At 40.8% G+C, this 18,822-nt stretch overlaps 2 protein-coding genes across 3 annotated transcripts in view; both read left to right on the top strand.

Annotated features, from left to right (window-relative positions):
- The first annotated feature begins 1,394 nt into the window (after positions 1-1,394).
- USP32 (ubiquitin specific peptidase 32) overlaps positions 1,395-18,822 on the top strand; it is a 199,205-nt gene continuing 181,777 nt past the window's right edge. Inside the window, exon 1 of one of the 2 annotated variants that reach the window (XM_040244123.1) lies at positions 1,395-1,652. In XM_040244123.1, the coding sequence (XP_040100057.1) occupies positions 1,595-1,652 (58 nt within the window). In that variant the 5' untranslated portion in view covers positions 1,395-1,594. The remainder of the gene's footprint in view (positions 1,653-18,822) is intronic. The other variant, XM_040244124.1, reaches the window with a different exon arrangement.
- Positions 8,311-8,609, top strand: LOC120866420 (60S ribosomal protein L39-like). Its single transcript, XM_040244152.1, has one exon. The coding sequence runs from the start codon at positions 8,358-8,360 to the stop codon at positions 8,550-8,552; it is 195 nt and encodes a 64-aa protein (XP_040100086.1). The 5' UTR covers positions 8,311-8,357; the 3' UTR covers positions 8,553-8,609.

The raw sequence follows: 18,822 nt of genomic DNA, 5'->3' as shown, positions 1-18,822 counted from the left end.
GATGAGTAGAGTTATTACCTTCTCTCTCTAGCAGGGCATATTATAATCTGTTGACTTTAGGAACTAAAATCCTTTTGCTGTCCCTGAATTACGTAAGTATCACCTTAAATCTAATCTAATTCAAATGATTATTTTTCAATGTATTTTCGTATCCGGACAAACTGAGTTTAAAAAAGCAAGGAACTGAATTTATTCCATTGTAGGCATATACTATATTTACTTATTCATCTGTCCAGCTGATGAGACACTTGAGTTGCTTCTACCTTTTGGTTATTTTCAATAATGTTCTATAAACACGGAGATGTAAATATCTGTTCCTGTCCGGGTTTTCAATTCTTTTGGGTATATAGTCACAAGTGGAAGTGCTGGGTCACATGGTAAACCTGGGAAATTCTGCTACTGTGCTGCAAGGTGGACAGATCTTGAGGACACTATGCTAAATGAAATAAACCAATCACAAAAAGGGAAATACTGTGTGATTCTGCTCTTGAGATATTTAAAAATGATTAGCATGGCAAATTTATATTTTAACACAATTTAAAAATAATAAACAAAAGCGCAAGGAACTCTCTTATCAGTCTTGTAACGCTCCCATTTCTGGTGGGGAGCAACTCTTGCAGATAAGCTAAGCTTTTGCATAACAGCTTCCAAAGGCTGTACCATAGGCAGGCGCAGAGCAGGAGATGCGCCCGGGGGCGAATTGGCTCTGCGTGAGTGAAAGAAAATCCAGCGTCAAAGGGTCGGGGGATGGGATAAAGCTAAAAGGAAGATGTTCTAAAATTTGTCACAAGATTCACTTTCCTTAAGAATCACTCCACTAGGATGCAGAATTCTCTAGTGAAACCCTTGAGTTTCCTTTCCTTTCACAACTTCCTTCCTAATTAAAAATGTCCTTAACGTCTGGAATGCCTCTCCTGCCCGTTCCTTTCTCTCACGAACCGCACCCCTCGGACCCCGGCTCCCTAAAATTCCATTTCTCTTTCAAGACGGCTCTGGGCCACAACCACACCAACCGTCAAGGGTTACGACCCCGCCCAGCGACTACCAGAACTTGTGGGCTGGAGGACGGCCTCAAGCGCCCCGGAAGTCACCACCCCTCAGGCGGGCTGAGGCCCCCGGGCCTCGCGGCTTCGGATTGGCCGGAAGGTGGCGATGATGCGTTACGCTCAGGGTCTGGCCCCGCCCCCACGCCCTGCGCGCGGCAAGCGTGAGGCGGGGCGGAGTGGGTGGCCCCTGGCGGCCATTACCCGGAACAATCCCCGGCCTCGGGTCAGGTGACCCTCGGCGGGGCAGGCGGGAGGGAGGGGGCGGGAAAAGGGCGTGAGGAGGGAAGGGAGGGGAGGGGAGGAGAGAGGAGAAGGGCGGAGTAAGAGGGAGGGGAAGGGGGCGGGGTGGGAGCTGGTCACGTGATTCGGCATGGAGGCGGTGGCGGCGGCCGGGAGGAGCCGCCGGGGCAGAAGCCGCACTTGTTAGTGTTGGGGGAGGTGGGGACCGGGGGACGCCGACACCGTCAGCCAGGGACGCCGAGGAGAAGGCGGGAGGGGGGTGGGGGCGAGAGCGGGCTCCGACCCCCGGCCGAGGGGATGAAGGGAGCATGGGCGCCAAGGAGTCACGGATCGGATTCCTCAGCTACGAGGAGGCGCTGAGGAGAGGTGAGGGGGGAGGGGTCTGGGCGAGCTGCCGGGGAGGCCGGCGACGGGCCGCCCGGAGGGTGGGTGACCGGGAAGGGGGGGGAGCTTGAGGGCGTGGGGCGCCTGAGGCGGAAGGGAAGGGAGGCCACGATGGGGATTTTTGCGGGGGAGCAGGGTCGGATGGGAGCAGTGTTTGGGGATTGGGATCGTGTGGACGGGGGCAAAGCTTTCCCAGAGAGAGGGGTGTCAGGCGCTGGCAGGGCGCTGACCGTGCTCTCTGGTGGCGTTGTTCTGGATGTGTCCAGGGAAGTCCTCCTCCCCTTTTTCCTTGGGTGGCACCAGCCCTTTCCAGCCCCCCTTATCCTTTACTGCCATTTTCTCGTATCATTCGTTCATAGACCCTCCAGCGACATCCTAACCTCGTACCTAACAGCCCTGGCTGGAAGGCAGGGGGAAGGCGGCTGCAATGCTCTCTGTTCGCTAGCAGAAGCCCCTTCCAGTTGTGTGCCGTCTCTGCCGTTTCCAAAGGCTTTTTGCCAGTCTCTTGGGGGGCTGTCACCATCCACTGCCTGCCACCCCCTCACCCTTTGAGCGGCTGACTTTGATGAGAACGACCTGAAATTGAGTTGTGTTTGAGGTGAGATGAGACTGGACAGCTGGTGTTGCCACAAGACCTTGTCTTCGGTTTCATCGCCTCAGACATTGGTCAGAACCTTTCATTGCACTTGATCCCCAGTTCGCTTCCCCTCCTTCCCCATAAAATGGCATTCGGAAATCCAGCATTCTGATATTGTGTTATAGCTCCCTTTAGAGACCGGCCTTCTTGCTGCCAGTTCTAGCCTGCTGCTTATTGGCTCTGATGCACAGTATGTTGTTAACAGCCCCAACCCCCCTACCACTTAATCTGATACCACTGTCCATGATCACTAAAGCACACGCTAACTGGAAGTGTCTATTGCTCAGTTTATGGCCGGAATGTGACTTAATTTTTCATGACTGGGATTTGAGAGGGAGAGAGAGAGAGAGTGTGTGTGTGTGTTGCACTTGTATTTCTTGGTAAAAAGTAAAAAAAAAAACAAAACCATTAAGTAGCTTAGGTGTTAGGCATTATTGTTAACAGGTTTCTGAGTCAAGAAACCAGCCATGCTTCAGGTGATGGTATTAGTAGCTGAAGAAAAAAACTGGATTACAAGACAGGCATTCAATATGAGAATTTAGTAGCGAGCTCTTGTTCATACGTTGGAAGGAAAGGGTAAGTTCGTTGGGCCATCACCTGAAATTACATACAGAATTTTGATATATTCTTGTGAAATGACCAGAATAACAAAAAAACGCCTTTTAGGTCTTTTTTCACCCTGTGGAACAGTATACTGATTGTTCTTATGGGCACTCTTGCTTGAACTTTTTTCCTTGCTTCAATATGAGAAATATTCCAAATTCTTGATGTGTTTCCAGCTCTAGTAGACTAGTCATTTCCGGGATGCTGTTGAGCCTGACAGGTCTGGCCTCAATTAGGCAATGGCTTACATGGCAGTGAAAGAGGACTTCAGTGAAACTGATTTACAGCTTCAAGGTTTAGAGGTGTTTAGTTTGAGGGTGATTTAGCTGACATTAAGGAATTCTGAAATTAAATTTTTATCTAATTGTAGCCACATATAAAATAAGATTCTACCTTTGTAAATATAAAGGAAATTAACAATTGGTGTATTTTAAACTGATTTGACTGAAGGTCTTCGTTCAGTTTGTTAGGAGTCTGCTTGTTGAATTTTAAAACATCTTTGAAGAGGTAGCAAAATATTTGTTAAAATCTTCAACTTGTTTGAATGAATTTATGTTTTATCATTTTTGCTGCAGAGGAAAATTAAGGCAAGAAAGAGAAGCTAGCTGTTGATAAAACAGCATTTCTAAGTGTAAACCAGGAGCTTTTTTTAAAAACAACTTTCTATTTTGTATTATGATATAGCCAATTAACAGTGTTGTGATAGCTTCAGGTGAACAGTGAAAAGGCTCAGCCATATGTATGCCTATATCCATTCTCCTCCAAACTCCCCTCCCATCTAGGCTGCCACATAACATTGAGAAGAGGTGAGCTTTTTAAATAAAAATAAATAAAGTGGGTAGTTCTTTTGAATGTAATACTGTTTGTTAAATGTCAGACTTTGATATAAAATTTTTTTAGTAACCCTGTAGAAGGAATTTATAAAGCTTTTGATAGAGCTAGAAAATAGTTTGAGAACTTTTTTGAGGCATGTGAATAATCTAAATAGGTTCTAAAACTTACATCTGTTATAGCTGCTTGCATATATTGTATCAGGTGAATGGGGAGGTGATAGGACAAATACACAATGTGTGCTATATGAATCATTGTACAAGTGAAAAGCTATCTTGACAAACTGCTGCAATACTTACTTGCTTGGCTTTACTTAAAAGTAGTGATTCCTAAATAATGCCTAACCATAATTAGGTGGTATTAAAAAAAAAGTCACGTTCGTATTGCGACCTTCAAATATGGAGTTACGGGCTGTTTATCTTGCAGAATGGGGCCTTGGAAATGCAGTGTTATGTTAACGACAGATAACACCTACTGGACCTGAGTGAAAGAGCAGTCTAGCGAGTTCTTGTTTACATTTCAGAAGCTCTGGAAATTAGAAGATTGCTTTTGGATACTATTTTAGCTACACTGTATATCGGCTTAATAAAAATTAATAGTTTCCTTAAAGTATACCTTAACCTTTTTGTTTCAAAGGAGATGTATTAGTGGTAGCTTTTATTTTTGGCTTGTATCTCTATCTTTCTTAAATAGAACACAAGCTTTCCCTTGAAGGCTTGACTCTAGTTAAATTGCATATATTATCTAAAGTATAATATACTTACTATACTTTATGGATAGTGAAAAGTTTAGCAGATACGTTCTGCATCTCTTTACTTCAGTTCTTTATTTCATCTTAAGTTTGTGGCCGTGTATTCCTAAAAATGTATTCTAAATGCTTGGAGCATAGCATTAAAAAAAAAAAGAAAACCAAATGGAAGGAGTTGCAGTTTAGAGCATTTCAGAACTCAGAATATCTTCTCCAGTTTTTTAATTCTTTTTTCATGCTCCTCCTTTCCTTGCATCATTCTGGAAACAGAATTATAAGGCTTTTTTTAAAGTAATAATTGTCTAAGTTAAAATTGTCCTTAAGTGAAGTTGCTTAGTAGTGTCTGACTCTTTGCGACCCCATGGACTGTAGCCTACCAGTCTCCTCTGTCCATGGGATTTTCCAGGCAATAGTACTGGAGTGGATTGCCATTTCCTTCTCCAGGGGATCTTCCCCACCCAGGGATCGAACCCGGGTCTCCCGCATTGTAGACGCTTTACCGTCTGAGCCACCTTAGCTTTTAAATTGTGTTAATACAATACAGTGGGTAAATTTCTTCCAATCCTTTTCTTTGAGTAGAGTTTGGCAGTTGTATTAGACTAAGCAGTTAGGTGATGTCAGAAAATTTTGTTGTGGATTCACGTTTTGAAGTATGTCTTTGCTCATACATTCAGCAAATTTTTACTGAGCACTGGCTACTTAGACATTGAAGGAACAGAGATGACTTGGTACCCCCTCTCTTATAACCTGGGTCAATGCTCTCCATTGAAATATACAGTATATACTTTAAAGTGTATGTAGGACTATCCATGGGAGGTGGGAATAAAATATTAGGAATTCTGTTTTAAGGTTTTTTGGGTTTATTTGATAATGGGCATAATAACTTCTAAATGTTTTATGTATTAAATTTATAAATAATTAACACAATATATTAAGTGCTACAGTACTATAGAAGGGCATGCTGTGGGAGTGCAAAGTGTGTGGGAGTATTTGGTGACCTGGAAGTGCCCTGCCACCATACTCATTTCATAGTATGTGCTCAATAATTGTTTGTTAAAGAATTTAGCACTTAAAGGTCATTGTGTTTGTTAGTGAAATAATTAAGCATGTAATAGTTGAAGATTGCAAAATTTCTCATTTTTCTTACCCACAAACCCTAATGTGCTCTAAGACATTGACTCTTCAACCAAGATTTTATCCTCCATGTTTTATAGTATTGAAATTAAATTTTCATTAGTATTATACTAACCCTGATGTGATGTTAGCTGGTTTAGTGTAACATATCATTGTATAAATGGAAATTGAATTTCACAGTTGGTACTTTCTGGGATGCACTGTTCTCTTTTATTAAGACACCAATTTGCCTTCATCGATATTTGTTAAATTTACCAGTGAACTCTCTAGCATTAGTGTGCAATGGTAGGTCTAGCCTTTTGCAAGTATGCCTCATCAACTGTTGTTATATGTAAAGGAGAAAAACAGAGCAGTTTAAAAAAAAATTTTTTTATTTGGCTGTACCGGGTCTTAGTTGCAGTGTGTGCACTCTAGATCAGTATGTGGGCTCTAGATCCCTGACCAGAGACTGAACCTACCCGCCTGCATTGGGGGGCTTCACTGGTGGATCAGATGTTAAAGAATCCACCTGCAAGGTTGGAGACTTGGGTTCAATCCCTGGGCTGGGAAGATCCCCTGGAGGAGGGCATGGCAACCTACTCTCATATTCTTGCCTGGAGAATCCCCATGGACAGAGGAGTCTGGTGGGCTACAGTCCATGGGGTTGCACCCCTGCATTGGGAGCATGGAGTCTTAGCCACTGGATTAGTTTGCTTATATGTAGTTACCTAAGTAGTTACAAAGATACTGTTCTTCATAATCTCCAGTTTGACACTCCATATGGAGTGTCAGTGACAAAGAGGAGATAAATACACCAGTGAACCCTGTATTTGGGGGGATGAGCAGAATGAGGTGACATCACTTGACTGTTAACGGCCTCCCCATTTACCAAACTGGACAGCTGTTGTTTGTTTTTTCTTGTTCATTGTTTGCCTTTGTGCTCGGTTAGTAAGACTTCACAGTGACAGCATTCAGGGTTGCCTTCCAAAAAGATGTGTAAGTTCCTCAGAGTTGGGAATATTGTGACCAGCCTGTAGCCAGGTGTTTTCTCAGGAGACAGGGAAGGCTTTTGGCCCTTGCTTTTATGATAGGTCACTGGAAGAGTTAGGAACGTGAATATTTTTGTTGTTGTGGCTGTAGAAAATCTGGTTTTGGAGCAGTAGAGTTTAATGCTGAGAGTTTAAACTCCATTGTTAGCCAGCTGCAGAGCTGGAGAGATACTTATTTATGAATTAAAAGTTGGTGGTTTGATAGTGGTACTGAGAAGGCTAAGATGGGACTGACAGTTCTTTTTAAAAATTATATCTTACATTAAAAAAAATTACGTTGGAGTATAGTTGATTTATAATGTTGTGTTAGTTTCCAGTGAACAGCAAAGTGATTCAGTATTCATGTAGACATATATCTATTCTTTTTCAGATTCCTGTCCCATTTAGGTTATTACAGGAAATTGAGTAGAGTTCTCTGTGCTATACAGTAGATCTTTGTTGATGACAGTTCTTTCCATACCATTTCCAGAAAGCGTGGCTTCTCTTTTCAGGGTTTGTTTATGCTTCTGTTTTTACCTTTTGGGCTTCATGCTATTTGTGTTTAAATTGGGCCACCCACTCAGCCTTTTTCCTTTCTTCAACTAAGAAGGAGCTCTTGGAGGTCAGAGGTAGATAGTTGATTACTGACCCCAAAACCTGACAAAACCAGCTTTATGATATTTACTATTATAGTCAGAGGCCTTCTATTAGAAGATCCATCTATTCAAAGATGAAGGCCTTCCCTTGTCACCCATTTTTATTAGGAATTTAATATTAATATAAAGCTCTCTTTATTTTAGAGAAATCCCATGTTTATCACTATCTTGTGAACAAGGTTCAGGAAAATTGATGGTGGTTGGAGTATTAGGAGCAAAACTGTGAGGTGTTACAGAGGAAGTTCTTCTGTTTCCTTTCTATAAAGTTAGATTGTGTTAACATCTTAGCCCTTGCAGAAAAAAGCTTTTAAGGTCTGCTGTGGTGTCTTGCCTTTTCCTAATACCTTGTAAGAGTCTAGAGAGATTGCATTGTGAGAAGGACTCTTGTATCAAGCTAGGCCTTGCCTAGTCTTCCATGTGACAGTAAATGGCACCACTATTCCAACATAGTTCCTAAAGCCAAAAATCGATAGACATCCTCGCTTCCTCTCTCACCATCTGACCAATCTTCTGGTCCCCAGCTCGAGTCTGTCGCCCAGTTTGTTGTCTAGTCCAGTCTGTTAACGTCTGCTCGTCTTCACCGCCACTACTCAGTGGCCATCATCTCTTGCCAGTTCACATGGTTTCCTAGTTTTACATAGCAGCCAGTGTAATCATAACATTCAGACGGGATCTTGTCACCCCTTTCCTGTCAACCTGTTTTCCTCTCAGCCTGGAAAAACTGTTTACAGACTTTCCCATGTCTGGCTCATTTTTCATGCCTGAAGTCCCAGCTCTGATTGCCTCAGGTTGGCCTTCTCGTATCATCTTACATGAAGTGGTCTTCTGTCAGTGTTGCGCTGTTCTGCACAGTTTACAACTTGTGATTGTTATATATATTGTCAGTCATGATGCTGCGTTCCCAGTACCAAGATAAGTTCAGTACCTGGTGTATTTTGTGCTCAGCAAATATTGCATGATTGGGTGAATATATTCATGATGGAGAGAAGATTTGGAGAACCACATAATGTTTGTGGAGGGTAAAGAGTGAAGTGCTGGCCATCCTATGTGCGGTTGAGTTCTCTCCCCACCATGTCTTCTCACAAGACTTTCAGGATCAAGCGATTCCTGGCCAAGAAACAAAAGCAGAATCGTCCCATTCCTCAATGGATTCGAATGAAAACTGGCAATAAAATCAGGTACAACTCCAAGAGAAGACATTGGAGAAGAACGAAGCTGGGTCTACATTTTTTTAAGCAGCCAAATCACAGAACATCACTACTGTAATGCTTGGCTCCTGATGTTTCTTATTTCCTAACTATCAGTCTGAGACTCAGTAATAAATATGAAACATTGAAAAAAAAAAAAAGAGTGAAGTGCTGACAGGGATGAGTATACTGAGCAATATGTCCAACCCAGAATTTCTTTTCCTTTCATCAACTTTGAAAAAAATTGCTAAAGGTTTTGAATCATAGTTAAAAACATGGAATCCTTAAAATTAATACATAATTTTGTGTGTTTAGTTCAGGTATTTAATCTAATAATGTACATTCCTGAGTAGTCATTGAGAGACTAGAATGGCAGTCAGTATTGTGTTTATGAACGCTTAAGAATGTCTTTTAGTAATACATAGTATTTAGAAATTTTGTTCATGAAGTGATTTTTTGGGAAAAGATTTATTTATTTTCAATTTATTTTTATACATTGATATTCATATACTTTTCATCCATAATAACAAGTATCATTCTATTGCTGGATATGAGGTTAGAGTTGGAAACTTATATGCTTCAAGTGTTGTACAGAGTTACTTTGGAAGCCGAGAATAAAATTCACATATAGAGCGTTCTCACTGGTTGTAAATAATCCAAATGATTTTAAACTAAATTTTATGAATAGCTTTAAAAAATTTTTGGATTATTTTTCTCACACTCCACAGCTAATGCCTTTCTTTCTCTTAGTCTTTTAGTTTTAATCTTTATCACAATGATATATGCACATAATTTAAAATCAAATGATTTTACAGGGCTTGTTATGGAAACAATAGTACTGTTATTCTCTCTCCCAGTTTTCGTCTAGCCAGTTTTCCTCTAGTCATCAGTTAATACTTTGAACACTTTAAATTTATTAATTTGGTCCTTATGTCTTGAAATAATATGATAAGGACTTGTATTTTTTTTTTTTAACACTGCTACCAGTCCCCAACACACACATATGTGCTCCTGTCCTCCCATTTTCTCTTCTTAGTGTGTGTATATTTTAATTTTGTTTAGGGATAGTTGTTAACTGTTTATATAGTAGGCCTTTGTAAGTGCTCTTCTCAGCTAAGCTATTTAACATACTATTAATAGGATTACTTTCCTTTTCCTGTACACTTTATTTCCTCTTAAATATTTCCTTATTAATTGCTTTTATTTGTGTAGGTTTCTGTTTATTGTAATTCAACCCCCAGAGTTGCCACCAAATGTTAAATCTATTCCATATGTTAATAGACCTCAGATGTTCACTCAGTTCACCATATTAGAAAAAAACATTTCCTGGAGCCTTCTGGCCTGCTCCAGTCTCTACGTTTTGCCCTTGCCCTTCTAGCCTCATTGCTGTCCTGGAGATCTCCTCTGCTATCCTGTGTTGGATCCTGTTGTCTGTATATCTCCTTTCCTCTTTCTTGATTTACCCTTCCATTTTGGTGAGGCCACACCACACAGAATGTGGCATCTTAGTTTCTCAACCAGGGATTGAACCCATGCCCCTCTGCAGTCAAGGCTTGGAGTCTTAACCACTGGACTGCCAGGGAAGGCCCTAAGCTGGTGCTTTTCTTAAAATTATTATTTCTCTAGTCTTTAGTATCTGAGAGGCCTTCTATGTTTTAATCAACTAATTATCTTGAAGTTCCTATTGAATAATCCTAACACTTAATCTCCAGTCATGTGGGTCTTAATTTAAGGCTCAGGGAAGATTCATTGCAGTAATCAGTTAGAGAGAGGCTGGGGTGGAAGGAAGACATTGCCCTAGAATGGAGTTTTCATGATCATATATGGTTCAGTGGTAAAGAACCCACCTGCTAATACAGGAGACACAAGAGATGTGAGTTCAGTCCCTGGGTCAACAAGATTCCCCTCAAGAAGAAAATGGCAGCTCACTCTAGTATTCCTGCCTGGGAGATCCCATGGACAGGGGAGCCTGACAGACCACAGTCCAAGCAATTGCAGAATCAGACACGACTTAGCAACTAAATGACAACATACCACTACTGCTAAGGTATAAAACTCCACGAGGGTGGGACATGTATGTTTTACTCACTGCTGTATCCCTAGCACTTACACAGGGCCTATTATATATTAGCTACTCAATGTAGATTTTTTGTTTTTAAGAATTACTTACATATTTTTGACTGCACTGGGTCTTCGATGCTGTGCTGGGCTTTCTCTAGTTGTGACGAGCAGGAGCTGCTCTTCATCGTGGTGCACGAGCTTCTTGCGGTGGCTTCTCTTGGGGAGCACAGGCTCTCGGTGCACAGGCTTCAGTAGTTGTGGCACATGGGCTCAGTTGCTCTGCGGCATGCAGAATCTTCCCGGAGGGGAACTGAACCCGTGTGCCCCGCATGGCAGGCGGATTCTTACCCACTGTACTACCAGGGAAGTCCTCAATACATATTTGTTGAATGAGTGAATTGCATATCAAAGCAATCTTTTCTAAAAACTAGATTGAATTTTTAGAGGAAGCTTGGTTTGGATATATGTGTGTGTGTGCCTGGAGACCAAAACTCATGTTTTCATATCTATGGTATATATGTATTTAAATGTATCTTTTACTTTATAAAAAGTGGTTAGTTGTATTAGGCATGTTATGATGTCATTTTTGGCTCTGCTTTAAAGTTGGTTCTGGAATCTATTGGTGAGCAGCTGTGGCGGGAAACTGTGATGGGTTTAGAACAGTTGTTGGATTAATAAATCTGGTTTAGAGATTCTTTAGTTTATGTAAGCATCTATAAATGAAGTCTTTCACTGTGTGGAATTTTATAGATCAGAAGTTATTCATTTTGTCAGATGTTGACTCAACCTCTTTAAAGCTGATTATGGAAGGACAAATTGCCTATTCTTTATAAGTTTGGAGGTGTAGTAAGGAGGAATTACCTAATGGTGGATCCATTTTATATTGTCATATCACTGGTACCATCTTAGAGATTCAAATAGAAGTTGACGGGTGATTACCAAGCAAATATATTTAAATTACAAAGAAATAAGACATCATCTGAAAGAACACTTGGCAGTGAATAACATCTCATAGAAAAATGTTCCATTTTGATTGGAGCATATTTCTTATTTCAGTAGAGTGTAAAACTAAATGCAACTTCTTTTTCTACAAATCTGCTTTTATAATGCATATGTCTGCGATTTACCCATGGGCCCAGGCCAGAAACCTAGTCATCAATTGAGAGTTTTCCTTTCTTTCCTCTGTTCACATTTAATCAGCCACAGTGTCCCTTTGGTTCTGCCTTCTTATCTTCTGTTCTTTTTCCACCTTTAAAGTTGTTGCCTTAGAAAAGACCGTCATCTGTCTCCTGGACTATTAATCTCATACCCATAATCCATTATTTATTTTTCCACCAGTGTAGTCTTTCTGAAATTCTCAAGTGCCTTTCAATGGAAGGTACCTGTACCCTATGGTTTAAAGTCAGTCTAGCATGACAAGCACTTGTAGTTTCTGTGATTTGGTCCTTGCCTGAATACTCTTTGCCTTTGAAAATGCGGAGTACTTTCTTATCACTTACATATAGTTAAGTGCACAAGTCTCACTGTACAGCTTGATGAAATTTTAGATGTGTACCCAAGTAACCGCCATGTAAAATCTAGAAAAAGAACATTTCCCACACCCCACTAGGCTCCTTCCTGCCCTCTCCCAGTTGATAATACCCCTCAGAGGTAACCAGTGTTTTGATGTCTGTCACTGTAGAGTAGTTTTGCCTATTTTTGAGTCTCATGTAAATAGGATCATGTAATATTTGCCTTTTTGTGCACAGTGAACTCATTTGTTAAAAAGTTGAGTGTAAACTCATTTTTAAGGCCAAATTTTAAGCCTTTTCTCTAAGAAGTAAGTTCTTGAGAAGATTACTAGTGTCTTGAAATTAGGGTCAGTGTGTATTATTTTTATTTCTAGAAGCTGACATAGAGGCTGGCATGAGTTGATGTGCATCTTTCTTCCTGTGCTAGCTCCCTCATCAGATCCTCATCCCTCAAAACAGAGCCCAGGCACAAGTCCTCTGAGAAGCCTTCCCTGATGCTGCTCCTACTTTCTCTCCTGCTGTAATGCCCTTTTACTGTAGTAGTTGCTCCACTGCATCACAGCTGCTGGTTTATTTGTCACCTCTGCTTTATGTTGAGTTCTGAAATGCTTGAGAATGAGAACTCTGGGATCTAGAGGTACCTGGCAGGGCTTGTATTAAAATGTTCACAGAATGAATGGGCCAGCTTAGTGCCTTTTGAATTATGAAGAAAGCTGACAGAATAAAGCTAACAGTAATAATCTGGTAAACTGTGTTTTTACAGGATAAATTATGGTTGTTTCATGACATTTATGCAAGTATTTGAATGCTCTAGGGATATAAATATTTGAAATTGAGTTACAAACTGGCTCTAAACTAAAATTATCAGAATCTATGAAGCACTTCATAGAAAATATGAAGGAAAACAGAAACACAACCTTATGTGCAAGGACTGCTGCTGCTGCTGCTAAGTCGCTTCAGTCGTGTCCGACTCTGTGCCAACCCATAGACAGCAGCCCACCAGGCTCCGCCGTCCCTGGGATTCTCCAGGCAAGAACACAGGAGTGGGTTGCCATTTCCTTCTCCAGTTCATGAAAGTGAAAAGGGAAAGTGAAGTCGCTCAGTTGTGTCTGACTGTTCGCGATTCCATGGACTGCAGTCTACCAGGCTCCTCTGTCCATGGGATTTTCCAGGCAAGAGTACTGAGTGGGGTGCCATTGCCTTCTCTGATGTGCAAGGACGAGTAGATTTCTAATTTGTGTTATAATTTGCACCTTTGATTAAGTTTAAGTGCCCACTTTTTGCAGATGAGCAAAAAGTTTTAATGGTTCTGAGACACTCATATTTCTTATAAGCTGTAAATACTAGTATGAATAGATACAAGGGAAAAGTCATGTCAGAAGTCCATGTAATTTTTAGGAATGTTTTCCATATGATTTACACAACTTGATATTACTCCTACTTTAAAATTTTTAACTTCTACTCCATAATAAGCATTATCTGGGCTAATTGGTTGATTCTCCTGATTTCAAATTTCTGTCATTTGCCTGGGTGATGTTTTCTCTACTTTCATCTATTTTAATAATTTTATATTGTATGAAGTGTTGGACAAGCCTGATGGGGCTGGAGTATGAATGGTTTGTTCCCATTCTACTCATCTTTTTGGACTTCTAGACTTTGCCTAAATCTTCCTGTCTTCTCTAGAACATTACTTAACTATCCAGAGCTTACTACCCTTGAATTCCTGTGACTCTTAATTTGTATACTTATTATTTCAGTATCTTTACATATGTATGGTGGTGTTGTATGTGTATTAATTCAATCTTCCTGCTAGAATGCAAGTTTATCGAGGAGGAATCTTTTTTCAAAAAAGGTCACTTTGCACAGATTCAGCATTTCTTGGGTGATCTAGTGGCTAAGACAGTAAAGAATCTGCCTGTAGTGTGGACGACCTGGGTTTGATTCCTGGGTTGGCAAGATTCCCTGGAGGAGGGCATGGCAGCCCACTCCAGTATTTTTGCCTGGATAATCCCCATGGACAGAAGAGCCTGGTGGAGTCGCAGAGTCAAACACGACTCGGTGACTGAGTACACAGCACAAGAGACCAGATGGTTATAGTCATCGTGTCTTTACATGATTATGATGTGTTGTACTTTATATAAAATCAATAGTTATTTCTTAGTTTTCTTTTAAGATACACACTTGGCCCTCTGTGTTCTGTGGGTTTTGTGTCTGCTGATAAGGAGGACTGACTGTATTCATTGTACTGCTCCATTTAACGTAAAGGACTTGAGCATTTGTGGATTTTGGTATTCTGGAACCAGTCCCCCACAGATACCAAGGGATGACTGTACCTTTTAAATTTCATTTCCGTGTCTTCATCTGAATGTTTAAATAACATGTGGCTCATACCTCAAACTTTGTAGGAATGTAAGTGAAGGTTACAATTATAGGTCCAAGAGAAGTATACTGCATAGCAGTTCAGTATGTATTAGAAGAATTTATTAGAAGATAGGCACTTGAAGAGGTGGAAAGAATACACAGAAGAACTGTACAAAAAAGATCTTCATGACCAAGATTATCACAATGGTGTGATCACTCACCTAGAGCCAGACATCCTGGAATATGAAGTCAAGTGGGCTTTAGAAAGTGTTGACTATGAACAAAGCTAGTGGAAGTGATGGAATTCCAGTTGAGCTATTTCAAATCCTGGAAGATGATGCTGTGAAAGTGCTGCACTCAATATGCCAGCAAATCTGGAAAACTCAGCAGTGGCCACAGGACTGGAAAAGGTCAGTTTTCATTCCAATCCCAAAGAAAGGCAATGCCAAAGAATGCTCAAACTACTGCACAATTGCACTCATCTCACACACTAGTCAAGTAATGCTCAAAATTCTCCAAGCCAGGCTTCAGCATCATGTGAACCATGAACTTCGAGATGTTCAAGCTGGTTTTAGAAAAGGCAGAAGAACCAGAGATCAAATTGCCAAATCCGCTGGATCATGGAAAAAGCAAGAGAGTTCCAGAAAAACATCTATTTCTGCTTTATTGACTATGCTAAAGCCTTTGACTGTGTGGATCACAAGAAACTGGAAAATTCTGAAAGAGAAGGAAATACCAGACGACCTGACCTGCCTCTTTTGAAACCTGTATGCAGGTCAGGAAGCAACAGTTAGAACTGGACATGGAACAACAGACTGGTTCCAAATAGGAAAAGGAGTACGTCAAGGCTGTATATTGTCACCGTGCTTATTTAACTTCTATGCAGAGTACATCATGAGAAATGCTGGGCTGGAAGAAGCACAAGCTGGAATCAAGATTGCCGGGAGAAATCTCAATAACCTCAGATATGCAGATGACACCACTCTTATGGCAGAAAGTGAAGAGGAACTAAAAAGCCTCTTGATGAAAATGAAAGAGAAGAGTGACAAAGTTGGCTTAAAGCTCAACATTCAGAAAATGAAGATCATGGCATCTGGTCCCATCACTTCATGGCAAATAGATGGGGAAACAGTGGAAATGGTGTCAGACTTTATTTTTTGGGCTCCAAAATCACTACAGATGGTGATTGCAGCCATGAAATTAAAAGACACTTACTCCTTGGAAGGAAAGTTATGACCAATCTAGATGGCATTTTATAAAGCAGAGACATTACTTTTCCAACACAGGTCCATCTAGTCAAGGCTATGGTTTTTCCAGTGGTCATGTATGGATGTGAGAGTTGGACTGTGAAGAAGGCTGAGTGCCGAAGAATTGATGCTTTTGAACTGTGGTGTTGGAGAAGACTCTTGAAAGTCCCTTGGACTGCAAGGAGATTCAACCAGTCCATCCTAAAGGAAATCAGTCCTGGGTGTCCTTTAGAAGGACTGATGCTAAAGCTGAAACTCCCATACTTTGGCCACCTGATGCGAAGAGTTGACTCACTGGAAAAGATCTGATGCTCGGAGAGATTGGGGGCAGGAGGAGAAGGGGCCGACAGAGGATGAAATGACTGGATGGCATCACCGACTCGATGGACGTGAGTTTGAGTGAACTCCAGGAGTTAGTGATGGACAGGGAGGCCTGGTGTGCTGCGATTCATGGGGTCGCAAAGAGTTTGACATGACTGAGCGACTGGACTGAACTGACTGATGCAAGTGAAAACACTGCAAATGGATTTTTCAGCCTTTCAAAGTTTTCACATTTATTAAGTCCTTCACAATTATTTCCTGATAGTTAAAAAAGAAAACTGATTTGATGTTTGCACTTCTGTAAAACCCTTTCTAAACGCTGTGTGTGTGTATTCCTAATATTAAGAAATAAAATAAATATACTTTTCTCATACATATGAGAGAAAGCAAAATTGTATTCAATTATGATTGCTGATTGTAATAGGAATATAGCTTTATGACTAGTATTTTCAACTATGTCTCAACCTTGTTGTAAGGAACTTCTGAAATGTTTCATGTGAATTTTTGTTTCATCTTCACAGACTCGGGTGTATATGTCATTTTTTTTTTCTGACTTCAGTAGTTTATTACTATAGTAAACTACTATAGTACACTGTATATAATATGAACTTTACTCTTTGAACCATTTAAAAGTGCATACTTCACTGCCATTAAGTACATTTCATGATATTGTGCAACCATCACCAGTATCTATTTCAAGAACTTGTTCATTAACAGAAACTCTATAATTGTTAAATAATAACTCCTCAGTTCTGCCACCCCTGCAAGCCTCTGATAACCTTTATTCTACTTCTGTCTCTGAATTTGTCTATTCTAGGTACCTCAAATGAAATCATGCAATGTTTTTCTTTCATGTCTCATTTTACTTAGCATAATGTTTTCAAGGTTCATCCATGTTGTAACATGTAGCAGATTTCTTTCCTTTTTATGGCTGGATAATATGTATATACTACATTTTGTTTATTACTCATCTGGACATTTGAATTGTTTTTACTTTTTGGTTATTGTGAATGATCCTTCTAGGAACATTGGTATACAAATATCTCTCCAAGACCGTGCTTTCAGTTCTTCTGATATATACCTTGGAGTGTTGTCCAGTCGCTAAGTCGTGTCCAACTCTTTGTGACCCCATGGACTGCAGCACGCCAGGCTCCCCTGTCCTTCACTGTCTCCTGGGGTTTGCTTAGATTCATATCCATTGAGTCAGTGATGCTATCTAGTCATTTCATCTTCTGCCACCCTCTTCTCCTGTCCTCAGTCTTTCCCTGCATCAAGGTCTTTTCCAGTGAGTCAGCTCTTTGCATCAGGTGGCCAGAGTATTGGAGCTTCAGCTTTAGCATTAGTCCTTCTGGTGAATAGTCAGGGTTGATTTCCTTTAGGGTTGACGAGTTTGATCTCCTTGCTGTCCAGTGGATTCTCAGGAGTCTTCTCCAGCACCACAATTTGAAAGCATCAATTTTTTGGTGCTCATCCTTCTTTATGGTCCAACTCTCACATCCGTACATGACTGCTGAAAAAACCATAGTTTTAACTGTACGGACTTTGTAGGCAAAATGATAGCTCTGCTTTTTATTTTAATATGCTGTCTAGGTTTGTCATAGCTTTCCTTCCAAGGAGCAAGCCTCTTTTAATTTCATGGCTGGAGTCACTGTCCACTCAACGTTTAGCAGTTTGATGAACTGCCAAATTGTTTTCCAAAGTGGCTGCACTGTTTTTACACTCCCACCAGCAGTGTATGAGATTGCAGTTTTCCCATAACCTTATCTACACTTGTTATTTGTCCTTCTTTTTTCTTCTTCTTTGTTTTTGGTGTTTATTTTTTATTTGGCTGTGTGGGGTCTTAGTTGCAGCACATGGGATCTTTGTTGTGGCCCGCAAGCTCTGTTAGTTGTGGCACGTGGAACTCAGTTCCCCAACCAGGGATCCGACCCGCATCCGCTGCATTGCAGGGTGGATTCTCCAGGGAAGTCCCTATTTGCCTTTCTTATTTTAGCCACCCTAGTGGATAGCAGTTTTGATTTGTATTTCCTTAATGGATAGTGATGGTTGATCATCTTTTTCTGTGCTCCATCATTTGTGTATTTTCTTGTTTTTGAAATGAGTTGTTTGCTTTTTTGTTGTTGTACAAGTTCTTTATATATTCTAGATATTAATCCCATATTGGATATGTGATTTGCAAATATTTTCTCCCTTTGTGGGGGATGTTTTTCATGCTCTTGATAGTGTCTTTGGTGGTCAAAATTTTGATGTCAGGTATTTAGTTTTGTTTTTAAATGTTATAGAGTGTGTAGAGGATAAAACCATAAAACCCCAAAAGATTGAACCCACAGCTGTAGAAATCCAGGGCAGAAAGTACCCTACTTCCTATATCCAAAAGACTTCCCCAAATAAGAGAATCCTTTGGACATAAATAATATGCACAGGCTGTGGGTAAATTAAAAGCAAACAATATTCATGAAGGCAGTGCTGTCTGAAATGAAAGTACTGGAGAGCCAACTTCATGATCAAATTTAGCCAGGTTGGAAAATTGGGATATTCATTGAGGAACATTGTAAAGATCAACCTCTATCATTGCAAGTCAGTGCAGTCGCTCAGTCGTGTCTGGCTCTCTCTGACCCCGTGGACTGCAGCACGCCGGGCTTCCCTCACCAACTACTGGAGCTTCCTCAAACTCATGTCCTTTGAGTCTGTAGTGCCATCCAACCATCTCATCCTCTGTTGTCCCCTTCTCCTCCTGCCTTCAATCTTTCCCAGCGTCAGGGTCTTCTCCAGTGAGTCAGTTCTTCTCATCAAGTGGGAGCTTCAGCATCAGTCCTTCTAATGAATATTCAGGACTCATTTCCTTTAG

Source organism: Oryx dammah, unplaced genomic scaffold (genome assembly GCF_014754425.2).
Source record: "Oryx dammah isolate SB20612 unplaced genomic scaffold, SCBI_Odam_1.1 HiC_scaffold_8, whole genome shotgun sequence".
NCBI classification, from domain to species: Eukaryota; Metazoa; Chordata; class Mammalia; order Artiodactyla; family Bovidae; genus Oryx; species Oryx dammah.
Note: the sequence above shows the minus strand (reverse complement) of the source record. Positions and strands in the feature narration are given on the sequence as shown.